The 13,082-nt window shown below is 34.8% G+C and overlaps 1 protein-coding gene across 1 annotated transcript; it reads right to left on the reverse strand.

The window, feature by feature from the left end:
* Positions 1-1,221: 1,221 nt before the first annotated feature.
* Positions 1,222-12,815, reverse strand: LOC135083848 (uncharacterized). The gene is made up of 5 exons (XM_063978588.1): positions 12,671-12,815; positions 11,493-11,674; positions 3,699-3,839; positions 3,371-3,421; positions 1,222-2,434 (listed from the first exon to the last, which is right to left on the reverse strand). Exons 1-5 carry the CDS (start codon positions 12,711-12,713, stop codon positions 2,171-2,173), a joined length of 681 nt encoding a protein of 226 aa, XP_063834658.1. The 5' UTR covers positions 12,714-12,815; the 3' UTR covers positions 1,222-2,170.
* Between the last annotated feature and the right edge of the window lie 267 nt (positions 12,816-13,082).

Consider the following 13,082-nt stretch of genomic DNA (forward strand, 5'->3'; position numbering starts at 1 on the left):
TTAATTATTACAAATTTTGTTCAAAATGACCGTCTCGGCAACGTATAGGTACACTCACGACATCTTCTTCTAATTTTAACTGTTGTCGTATGCAGCCAAATTTCTCTTTTTATTACTACAAAGGCGTTTTCTACTCGTGGATTGGAAGAGATGGCCCTATACAGTGGCCTGCACGTTCCCCAGACCTAATTCCATTAGATTTTTACGTCTGATTACGAGCTAAAGAACTGGTGTACGTAACGGATTCAAACAATAGAAGAACTACAACAACGAATAGAAAACGCCTTTGTAGTAATAAAAAGAGAAATGTGGCTGCATACGACAACAGTCGAAATTAGAAGAAGATGTCGTGAGTGTATACGTTGCCGAGGCGGAAATTTTTAACAAAATTTGTAATAATTAATAAACGATCAAAATAATTATTTTCGTCCTTAAATTCAAGAAATCCACATTGAAAAACGATAGGGAAAAGGTTTTTACATTGCATTAGATAAATAATTTTTACTTGTTAGGTGTTTAATAACGTGCTATTCACACAAAAGGGGCTATAAACACAAATTTCGCAAATCAGTCCGAGTAGAGTCAATGCACTAATTTAAGGAATTTGTGAAGTTATTGTTATTATTTAAACAAGATTAGTATACCGTTTAAATGGGGATAGACTAGAGAAGTTTTGATAAAATCCGAAGATCGCTATCTCTTTTATTTATTTTTTTATAGCCATGTAAACTTAAATGTTTAGTCCATTTTTAACTTTTAGAAAAACTTCAAAGCTGAATTAAAAAAAAACTAGATGATATTTTCCAGTAAATTTAGATTTGATGCAACCCTACATCAATGCACGTCAAAACAAAATATTTACTTTGAGGTTACGCCTACTAGTTTTTTTTTAATCGAAATTAAATGATGCGATTTGGGTATTTTGGTAAAATTACTAAAAAAATTAATATAAAAGTAGCCGCCTGGCATGGAACGTGTTATGGGGGCTGAAAATATAGGAAATGACCCATTCTATCTGCCAAATCATTTTGGCACACGATGCGCCAAACACCCTGTATCACTGTAATACCTAGATCCTTTTCTTAATATTTAAGTACCTACAAGAACAAAGAGGAGAAAAATAGAGTTAGGTAACAGGCTTACGGTTTCCACACCAAGCTCCGCTCCGTCTTGGTGTAAACCAGTCTTAGCTATTTTTGAGGGATGAACAATAAAAAGTAGTTATTGATTAAAGGTAAATTTATTTCGTCAGTCTCCATTAGGAGATTATAATACAACCTTAGAAATTAGGTACAGCTAGTTCCGAAGTCTCAATCAGACCAGACACACAACTTGGCATATATTCACAGAAGAGATTAAACATTTGCAAAAACCAAAAACTCAACATTAACTCCTCGTTTTATTGCACAAAATTATTTATGGACACTTGATTTCAATTTTAATTAGCAAAATATGCCAAGTTGTGTGTTAACAACCTCAAACGAAAAAGTATAAAAACAAAATATTGTCGTCGAACTTTTGATACAATGATTAGTTTTTAGAAAACATAATTTGGCAATAGATTTAAATTTTTGAATTAAACGATTCACTTATGTCGAAGTTTGTACAACATTTCTGTACTATGCTTATCATTACAAGTAATATTTTATTCTTATTAAATAATTATTTTCTTCCAAATTGTAGCGACACATGGACGATATTACTAGAAGAAAGTACATAATGTAAATGCAAGTTGACCTGTCGGTTGAAATCTAAGTAGTTATGTGGTTTCTTTGAAATCCTTACTTAATAATTGCTGCCAATACCGGTTATCTATGAGATATCACAGCAATTTTTCTTAAAATCTCGTGTTGATGGATCTTGTACAAACTTTAAGTCGTGTTTAGACATAAAAATAACATAGGACAAAATCTATGAACACGAGATCAATACGTCTGCGTGGACTGTTCATAAATGTAGCTTCTATTCGACTTGGCCTATGCACTACCGTGCACGTCAAAAAGTACCTATGTATGTTTGACAAAAAAGTGATTTAATGACTAAAATAGTTTTAATACCGTATGGTACGTAAGCATCGTCGCATTTTTGTAAACGCTAGACGTTGCAGTCATCCATACAACACAACGCCAAGTTTCGTAATTTGTCCACGCAAACTGACTAAAGCGTAAACTTACTCGTCAAGGAAATGAGTTTTCAGATACTTCATCATACCGAAGGTGCGGAAGCGTTTGGTTCCTATGACTTTGTATAGAGCGTCGTCGCAGATTGCGAACTGCTTGTTGTTGGGGTCATAGAGTTCCTTCTCCTTGATTATGGCCCACATACGCTTGACTACTTCATGGCGAGGCATCTCATCTGCTCCCATGAGCTCAGCCAGAGCCGGCGACAGTTTGTAGGCGCGAGTGTAGCCGCTGCCTTTGCCTCGACCGCCGCCCTGGATTTAGAAAAATATACTTTAATGCATGGATATGTTACGGTCAAAGTGATAAATGTGAAAATTATGAATAATCGCCGGTTATTATGAATAATTACCGCATGATTCGGTAAATGTGATTAATATGAGGTAATTTGTGTGTATAAAACTAAATAGGCGGCTTAGGGGTGGCCCAAGGGCCACCCCCGCCGCACCTTAACCTATTTTTCACTTTAAATCAAAACATTATGTTATACCTAGGCATCATGGAAAAGTAATATTATGCAAGAAACATTCCAAACTCATTATACCAAATTATATTAATATATGATATCAAAACGTTCAAAAGTTTGGCTGTACACGAGCACGTACACAAGATCTTGTTCTCTTTTATGAAATTTGTTAGTACTAAGGTTGAATTATCAAATAATCACTGTTAAATGTGATTAATTTATCACTTTTACCGCGACTGTCGGTAATTATTCATAATAACCGGTTATTATTAATAATTTTCAATTTATCACATTAACCGTAACAGATATACTTCTAACATGATCTGCCAGGCTAGGATGCGCGCCATGATAAAATCTTATCGATGAATTTAGGCGACAAATGTAATGGGCTTTTATCGCGTAGAATCGACAAAACTATAATTAATCTGCACGAGAAATTGAGTTATCGCCAGTTTCAGATTTTTTTTATGCTTAACAAGGCGGGTATTTAACCACAATCGCACCTGATGTTAAGTGGGATGCAGTTTAGGATGGGACATATCTGCCCTGTAATTATTATTCATTCGATGAAAAACGCATGAGACTTACAATTTGTTTATTTATCGAATGGATCGTCTGTTTAAATTTGTGCTAAAGGCAAGTTGCATCTTTGAGCTATTTTAGTCAGATTCTCTGAGGTTCTGCGTAAAGATTTGTAAGTAAAAAAGAATTAAGTACAACTCACTTTGGCGCCAGCTTTCTTCCCTTTGGCCGCTTGCCTCTTAGGTTTCTTTTCCTGAAACAAGCATTTCGTTGAAAATTAGATATTGTTTTCAAGGACTTACACCACTTGAATACCAGCAGTGCTCATTACGGTACGGTAAGGCGCTTTTTGACTACATGGTAATATTGGCGTCAAGTCAACAGTATTTTTTAAGTGGGAAGGCTTACCATCCAACATACAAAGACAGAGAGACAGACTCTAAGCATGGGGAACATAGGCAAAGTCCTTCATTTGCCCATTAAAAACTAGAGTCATATTCCCAGCAGTTGAGTATAGAAAATAAACAAACCTCATATTCGCTGTCATTGCTTTCATAATCCTCGTCCTCAGAGTCATCAGAATTCTTAGCGCGTTTCTTGCGCGGCTTTTTGGCACTCTTGTTGTTCGAAGCAGCCCTCTTGGCAGGCTTCTTCACTTCTTCTTCGTCTTCCTGCAAAAACAAGCCAAGTTGAGACTAAACTAAGACATATAAATTATCCAACTATCACATCATATTTCACAGAAATTAATGCCACGGTAACAAACGGTCGCAAAGTACTTAGGCCCAGTTTTTTGATTCATAGTTAAAATAACTAATTGTTAAATTTTGTAATGGTTAAATATTAACAAAATGTTAACGAATAGTTAAAAAATGTATTAAAAGTCAAGCTAACCATTGTTCGAAAAACATTTTTTTCTGATATTTTTTTTTATTTTTATTTTAATCCTTCCTGGCCTGGAAATTTGTACCATTGGCCGAATACTTGTAAGTTGTCAATATATTCTTTCATGTCGTTAAAATAATAAAATGTTTGCTTCCAGTTTGCTTCTTCTTACACAGTTTTAAACTTTAAACTTGTCCTTTTTATAAATGTCCAACTGTAGTGATTACATATTTGTATAAATATTCATAAGTAATAGTTTTTGATAATATTTCCTGGATGTGGCGGGGTATTACATTAACTTCTGTATCTGCTTCTGATAAGTGATTCAAATCGGCTACTAGTGTAAGTCTTTCAAGGCCAAATCTTGGGCATTTCATAATCAGATGTTCCAGGTCGGCATCAGCCTCATCACAAAAATTGCATGAACTGCTATTCACTATTTTCATTCGCTGTAGATGGGAGGGAGATCTGAGGTGTCCAAATCGCAGACGATTCATTGTTGTTACAAATCTACGGCTTATATACTCTTTGTAATAATACCAGGGTTTCGTTGGTATTTCCTTTTGTATCCCAGCATACCATCTGCCTTTGGTTTCTGAGCATATTTTCCAATAATTTTTCCATATCTCTTTACAGTTTTCTTTCATAATGGTGTGAAAGTCCGTGAAGGGGACCTTAAAATGCTCCGAGTGGTCTTCATGAGGTTCAGAGTTGGCAACTTGATCCACAATTTCGTTCCCTGGTATGCCTCGATGAGACGGTATCCACTTGAGTGAAATTGGTTTTTTAATTTCATTAATAATGTTTCTTATATTATAAATTAAATAATTTGTTTTAAAGTGCATATTATTATTGTCTAAGCTCATCAAAACACTTTTCGAATCAGATAATATCATAAACTCATTATAACTACAATAGCTTAAAGACTTAATGTAAATTAATGCTTGTAATATAGCATATGCCTCAGCAGTAAATATGCTACACTCTGAATTAATTTTAAAACATTTACTATATTTACATTGTGGATCATAAAGGGCAGATTTGACTGCATTTAAACTTTTTGATCCATCTGAATATATTTTATACACCATAGTTTTGTGACTCATAAACTGAAAAAAGTCTTCTTTGGAATCTACACTACTTATATCAACTTTTATTTTATTCAAGAGCGAATCATATTTACATGTGTAGATAGGCCACAAATTACATCTGTACATATTCTTAGTCATATCATTAATATGAGTTATTATTTTTAACATAACAGGTATGTTACCATTTATAACATCATTTGCTGTAACGTAAGCAGAATTTAGCAAGGTATTAGACAGAGGTGTTGGTAAGTGAAATTTTTCTAAAACTATAGGGTCATTCCTAGCTAAAATTTTTGAGCAAAACTTTTCTGATAAGTAAAGTCTACGCAGAAACAATGGTTCTATACATGTTTCTACTTCCAAAGAGTTAATGGGTGTAGTGCGCATTGCACCACTAATTATTCGCAAAGCCATATTTTGAATTACATCCAATCTTCTTAATACTACACTATTCGCATGAAAATAGGCAAGACAACTATAGTCAAAATGACTTCGAACTAAACTTTTATACAACATATTTAAAATTTTAGGGTCTGATCCCCAAGATATACCAGCAAGAGATCTCATTATATTAATACCCTTCATAGCGTTGCGGCAGATATAATCTATATGACTTCTAAATTGAAGTTTCACATCAACAATAACACCGAGAAACTTTTTCTCCTTTTCTTGTGGAATTTTCATACAATTATATACAATATTTACCGGAGAGCTATCTCCAAATACTAACACTGAACTTTTGTTAGGATTAATATCTAATTTTAATTTATTTTTGTAATAATCATTTAATTTATACAAAGCACTATTTACATTACTAGATGCTATATTTACATTTCTATTAACACTGTACACTAGAATATCATCCGCAAATTGTAATAAATTTACATCTCCTGTTACATATTTGTTTATTTGAGAAGTATATAAGTTGTAAAGTAAAGGGGACAATGAAGAACCTTGCATCAAGCCCTTGCTAGTTGTTTTAGGACCATGTAAAATGTTTCGTTTAACGTATAGAGTCCTATCATAGCAAAAATTAAATATCCATTTTACTAATTTACCTGGCAGACCTATTTCCTTTAGAACTTGTACTAGCTGTTGAAGATTTACATTATCATACGCACCCTGAACATCGAGAAATGCACATACTGCAGTAGACTTAGCTAATACGCATTTTTTCATATCTTCAACAAAGGACACAAAACTTTCTGTACAACCTTTTCCTTTACGAAAACCAAATTGATAATCCGGTAACAGATGCTGGTTCTCAACATAATAATCTAATCGTAACTTTATAATTTGTTCAAATAATTTTCCTAAACAGGATGATAAGGAAATAGGTCTGTATGAATTAAAATCATTTACAGGTTTGTCTGGTTTCAGTATCGGTATAACGCATTGCGTTTTCCATGTTTCTGGAATAACTTGATTTACCCAGAGAGTATTGAAAACCTTTAATAAAACATCTTTTGCAGTCTGATCTAAATGTTGTAGCATTAAATAAGGATAATTATCTAAACCAGGAGTTGTGTGTTTTCTAGTTTTCAAGACCATATCAAGCTCTTTGATACTAAATTCATTCAGTAGAAATTCATTATTATCATCAACATTATCATTATCACAAATATCATTAATATTAAAATCAATTAAGTTCACGTTATTAGAAAGCTTATTTATAAAGTCATTAACCCACTCATCATTTCTATAAACATTTTTACAGGAATTGATTCTCTTAAACCTACGCATATAATTCCACACTACAGCTATTGGAGTTGTTCTATTAAACGAAGCACACAGATTTTGCCACCCATTCCTTTTAGCATCACTCAATACACGCTTTTTAAGAGCATCAATTCTTTTATATTCTATGTATGACTCCATAGTAAGGCAATTTCTATAATTACATAGAGCTAACTTAGAGTCCTTAACTGCTTTATCACAGTCCTCGTTCCACCATGGAGCTGGACTCTTAGTATTATTTAATTGTTTGCCCTTAAAAACTGGCACACATTCCTGCCTTAATTGAGTTAAAATATCACAAAAAGAGTTGTAATAATCTAGTGGGTCATTCTTGAAAATACAATTTTTTATTAATAATTTAGAAAGAGCTTGATACTTACTCCAGTCTGTTTTATGAAATAAATATTTCTTTTCCATACTTTCATACTTATAATTTATTGAGGATGTTATTATATCAATAAATGTCGGATAATGGTAGCTACCCAATGGATCATCACCAACTTTCCACTCGCATAATGGAGCGAGGACCGGACTCACACAAGAAATATCAATTGCCGACTGATTTACGTTTGGCCTGCCGACAGTCGTCACTTGACCAGTATTTAGAATACATAGGTTTGTATCATCAATTATTTCTAGTAATTCCCTACCTCGAGATTGAGTGCTATTACATCCAAAAACTACATGGTGTGCATTAAAATCACCAGAAATTAAACAAGGTTTAGGTAAGTTATTGATTATAGTCTTAAGTTTCTGTAATCTAATATTTCTTCTATTATCAGTTCTAGGAGGACAGTAAACACATAAAATAGAAATAGGACCCATTTCAGTTAAAACAGAAATTGCAACATTTTGAACATCTTGATAGAAATTTGTATCAATAATTGAATACTTAATTTTGTTGTTTATTAAAATGCCTACACCACCATGTTCATTATCTGCATTTTTAAAAATAAAATTATAACCAGGCAAAGCAAAATGTTTATTATTTTTAAGCCATGTTTCATTAAGTAGGCACACATCTATATTGTGATTCATTAATGTACTTTTTAAAAGAGACTTTTTATTACATAAACTCTGAATGTTATGCTGCATTATTCTCAAGAAGAGGAAAGATTTTTAATTAATTCCTCTTTTATGTGCGCCGATGTTTTTATTTGGCTTGAATTGCCCAAAGTAATTAAAGTTTTAACTATGGCATCTAATAATTTTGAGTTATTTACAATATTCTGTACATCACCAATTGCTGATGTTGGTTTGCTCTTTGTTTTGTTATTTTGAGATATTTCATTTTGTGTTGCCTGGGACCGTTGTTGTGGTAATGATGGGAAATCATTTTTGCTCAATAAAGAGGCATAAGTTCTATTTGAATTTTTATTTTTATGCAATTCCTGTTTTTGGGTTTTGAAAGGGCACAGTTTTGAAATGGCCAAGTGCGAACCTTGGCAGTTGCTACACTTAATGACTTCAGAAGTACATTCCTTATGACTGTGATTACCAGAGCACTTAGAGCAGACCTGTTCATTACGACAAATTTTTGCTGAATGATTAAATTTGAGGCATTTAAAACATTGCATTAGAGGAGGCACGTATTTGAAAACTTTATAACGCCAATTGTCTAAATAAATATATTGAGGAAGTATGGTTCCTACAAACGTGACCGTGATCGTTGTTAGTGGAACAAGTTCATCTTGTTCCTTCTTCATGAACCGTCGAACAGAAATGATTTCCGAGTCTGATGTTAACTTTAGAAATAAGTCTTTGTTTGATTGATCCTTCGGAATGTATCGGACCACACCAATTGTCTCTACCGATGAGGCAGGAATGTATGCTTTCATTGAGTTTTCCGTTAAGCAGCTGTGATTCAGAAAGTCGTTCGCTGCGGAAGCCTGTTTAAACACTAACATTATTTTGTTAGCTCTCAATCGTCTGCTTTCATGAATACCTTTCACTTGTTTAAATATCTTTGAGAGAAGTAAAGGATTTTTATTACCGATTTTATCCTCAGTGCGCAGTCCCTCGACGTAGACTGGGAACTCGCCATTAGTAATAGTGTCGGGGTACGTACGCTTGTACCCTGGCTTGGTGTACATTTGGTATTTCATCCTCGAAGATTCGTCCGAGCTCTCCTCTCTTGCATCCTCCCTCCCTGGCGGAACTATCCTGCGTTTTTTGTTCGCCACCATTTCGGCTGAAAAACCTCTGAAACTTTCTCCGTCGTCATCTGACGACATCCCGGTGGAATAATCGCCAGTTTTTGCGATATTTACAACTTTTTACACAATTATTTATTAAAATAAAATACGAGAAAATTTAACTACGCCCAACTCTCAAAAAGCCCGCCACCTAACCACCTTTTTTCTGATATTTAACCCAGTGTTGCCAGTCGGGTCTTGTCAGAAATTACCAGAAATATGAAAAAATGTAACCTTTTTGAATAAAAAGTAACCTTCATTCGGGGGGGGGGGGGGGGGGGGGAGCGATTGTTCATGGATGGAAAATGAATACAATGAGGATCAGTACTGTTGTAGAAAATTCAATTTAACTAGTATCTACGTTAATCTTTAAGACATAAGAAAGATATATCTTTTTGAATTATCCAAATCGGACCATTACTTACGAAGATATTAAGTAATAAACATAGGCCGTTTTTGCCGCTAAAAGTCAACGTACGCAGGGCCGCGTGACGTCACTATATCCGAATCGAGCGCAGCCGGCGTACTATTGGGATGGAAAATATTTTTTTCCTGCTAAACTGTCAGTTTTAGAAAAAAACTTTTAATAACATTTTTTCATCAAAATAAAGTAACCTATCGACCAGTAATTTTTAAAAATGAAAATTGTGAAAAATAAGTATCGCTATGTCCAAAAACCACATTTTTATAGGATTCGATGGAATGCGGAGACGCCGTTGGGCGAGTGTAACTTTATGATTGTTTGTATTGAACATAATAATACATAATATGAGTGGTAATACCCAGTTTTGCCCTAGAGGGGGGGGGATAAGTCATACCCAGCTTATAGCCTGGGGGGAGGGGCAAGCCTTACCCAGCTTCTGGCCTTGGTAAGGGGGGGGGAGAGGCAAGTCATACCCAGTTTCTGGCCGGGGGGGAGTCATGCCCAGCTTATGACCTGGGGAGAGGAGAGGGGCGGGGGAGTCATACCCAGCTTCTAGGCTAAGATTAAATAGATTTCCAGGAGGGAGCAGCTGGCCCGCCCATGGGAACGGCGAATAGATAGGTAGGTACGTAGGTTTAACTCAGAAAAACTAAATAACAGGTAGGCATTGCGTGTACATCGAAATGATCTTCATAGCAATGTCTTGTAGCCTAGGCAGAGTGTATCTGCCTCAGCTATACTTATTGTTAGAAGTAAATAAATTAATATTTATACATTTTTATATTTTACTTGGACGAAGATATGACTCACACAACACTTATGAACACTTTATTTGAATAAATCGCCAAAATAAATATACTACCGCGGAGACCCTAATCGCGTCTCCGCGTTCCATTGAATCGTATGAGCGTATGGATTTTTTGCGATATTTTTCACAATTTCTATTTTAAAAAATTACCTATCGATAGCTTACTTTATTCTGATGAATAAATGTCATAACAAGTTTTTCTCTAAAACTGATAGTTTGGCTAGAAAAAAATATTTTCTATCCACGCAGTACGCCGGCAGCGTTCGGATCGGATATAGTGACGTCATCGGTCCCGCGCCGGGCGGTCAGTGAACTTTTTTAGTAATTTGGCCATAACTTCGTCATTTTTTGTCGTAGAACAAAAATTTTTGGACTGTATATTAAGGATTTCTTAGACCTATAAATCTGCATTCACAGCTAAAAATCGAAATGATCCTCATTGATCATCGATCGTTTCCCTAAATTTAAAATTTTGACCATTCCATGAAGACCGAACAGAGACCGGTCGCGGTGGTATAAAAACGTTTCATGGATTTGCGTTTTATTATCGAAAAACATTCGCTAAACCTCATTTTTTTTAACAAATAATAATCTAATTCATGTTTAAATGCAGTTTATGACATAATTTTTAAATTGACACTATTAATATTTTTTACTGATTAACCTGTAAAAGTTAATTCTACAATTTCTGAAAAATCACCTAAAAGTAACCTTTTCATTAGTGTAACCTAAAAGTAACCAATGCAGTTCAAAAGTAACCTAAAAGGTTACAAAAGTAACCTTCTGGCAACACTGATTTAACCATTTATCATTTGACATCTGTCAAATTTGACTATTGGTTATTTTAACTACGAATCAAAAAACCGGGCCTTAGTTGTTTGTTACCAACCAACCAGTTGTTACACAGGCGATAGAGACGAATACAAAGCGGTACTACAGCTCGTTGTTCGCGATTTTGCGATAAAGACGATTGCGATGGACATTAATGCCCGCACGCGGTACAATTCGTTGTTTTCGACAAAGGCAACATAAATACCACGCCGCGCTGTACAAACAAACTCGTAATATGCGTTATTCGCAGTGCGTTAAAAATCTTCACAAAATGAATGCGGAAAGGTGGAAGATGGAGATGCTTAAAAACCTGCAACAACTATTCGTAAATAAAAATGATTTGATCATCATACCTCATCGTCGTCATCGTCATCATCCTTGTCGTCGTCGTCGGACTCTTGGCTGTTGACGTAGTCCAGCACCATCTGATCTATGGTCTTTTTGCGGTCAGCCAACTTGACGTCAAAAACTTTCTCGAGCTTCTGGATGACCTTGTTGGTCGACGTTTTCCCCAAATCGGCATTTTTTAAGATCTCTGTCAACAAGAAAAACTTATTTTAGTGCCTACATTGAGGTGCATTACTGTAGGCAAAATGCGGCACAAGCCTACTTTTAATATGTAATTTCTTAAAACTATTCCTATTTTAAACACGCTTTTATTAGGTCGACTTGTAACGAACTATGTAAATTTTCATTACATACATTAATCCATGATGATTCAAGGGAAAAAAGGGAAATGCAATAATAATATTATATTTCCCAGTACTTATCTGGGTAAAAAACAGGACTGGGAATATAGTCTTTATGAAATAATTATTTAAGTAATAAAATATCCACTAATTTATAAAATATTACATGACAAATTAAGAGCTTGGCCCATTTTTTCCCTTGAATTTGACATTGAACCTATTTGCAAAAAATGCAACCGAAACTTGGCATTTAGTTTTATTTTGAAACACAGCTCTAAAAATAATGTTAGAAACACATCAAAATAAACTATTTACGAATAAAAATAACATCGAAAGTCTACGGATGCGTAAATTGGAACGCAACAATGGCGGCCTAAAGAAATTGACAAAACATTGAATAAAATCGAAAAATAATACGATAATACTAAATTCCATGAGTTTCAAGGAAATGTTTTCCAGAGAAACCGACACGTTAACCTGATGCGCTTTGATCTGCATTACCAAATCTTTACCAAAGTCGGCCATTTCATTGGTTCATACGTGGAGATGGCCCCAGCGTTGCATAAAAATAAACCATCAGTGAGCAAGCTTAGCCGAGCTATTACAAATCATGCCCTGTATACAGAACGATCCGCATAATTTTACCCAACAACTTTCACTTGAAACATTTCAGTAATAACATCATACTATCAGAGATATTTCAATTTCAAGGTAAGAAAAATCGAAGTTGTATTGGACATTTGCATTGGAAGCCATTACGCGGCCTACGTACTTTCATAGAAATTTATACATTTACAAACGTGAAATTTAAGTATATTTGATAAAACAAATGTTATTCTTACTCTCGATCTCCTTGCGAAGTTCTTCATCAGTGACGTCTGGCATTTTTCTTGGAGCAAAGTAGATTTCGTACGTCTGCTAACACAAGGAGGAACAGCCACACAATAATATACCTACGCGCTATGTGCTACACGGCGTCACTACGAAGTTTGCCGAATGCCGCTTCGGGGTCGCTCGGTAAAAACATGTTCCAAATGAATAGGCAACAAAACATTTTTTTTTTTTTTTTTTCTTCTATTATGGCATGCACGGCTTGTGCGTCAGCCACGACGAGGTAAGGTAAAGTTAGGGAAACGTATAGGAAAGTAAAAAGAAATTGCACCGCAACTGCAATCGTAAGCTTCAGGTATTCGTTCAATTATGGTACTTATTGCGACTAAATAAGGAGTATTATTTGTTTATGAATTAGTGTAA

Source organism: Ostrinia nubilalis, chromosome 24 (assembly GCF_963855985.1).
Source record: "Ostrinia nubilalis chromosome 24, ilOstNubi1.1, whole genome shotgun sequence".
Classification (NCBI taxonomy): Eukaryota; Metazoa; Arthropoda; class Insecta; order Lepidoptera; family Crambidae; genus Ostrinia; species Ostrinia nubilalis.

Bases quoted from the DNA above. Each gene is read 5' to 3' on its own strand.
- LOC135083848 (XM_063978588.1), bottom strand. From the start codon at position 12,713: ATGCCAGACGTCACTGATGAAGAACTTCGCAAGGAGATCGAGA. The intron at 11,675-12,670 runs GTAAGAATAACA...TCTTGTTGACAG, and splicing joins ACTTCGCAAGGAGATCGAGA to AGATCTTAAAAAATGCCGAT. The intron at 3,840-11,492 runs GTATGATGATCA...TTGTTTTTGCAG, and splicing joins ATGACGATGACGACGATGAG to GAAGACGAAGAAGAAGTGAA.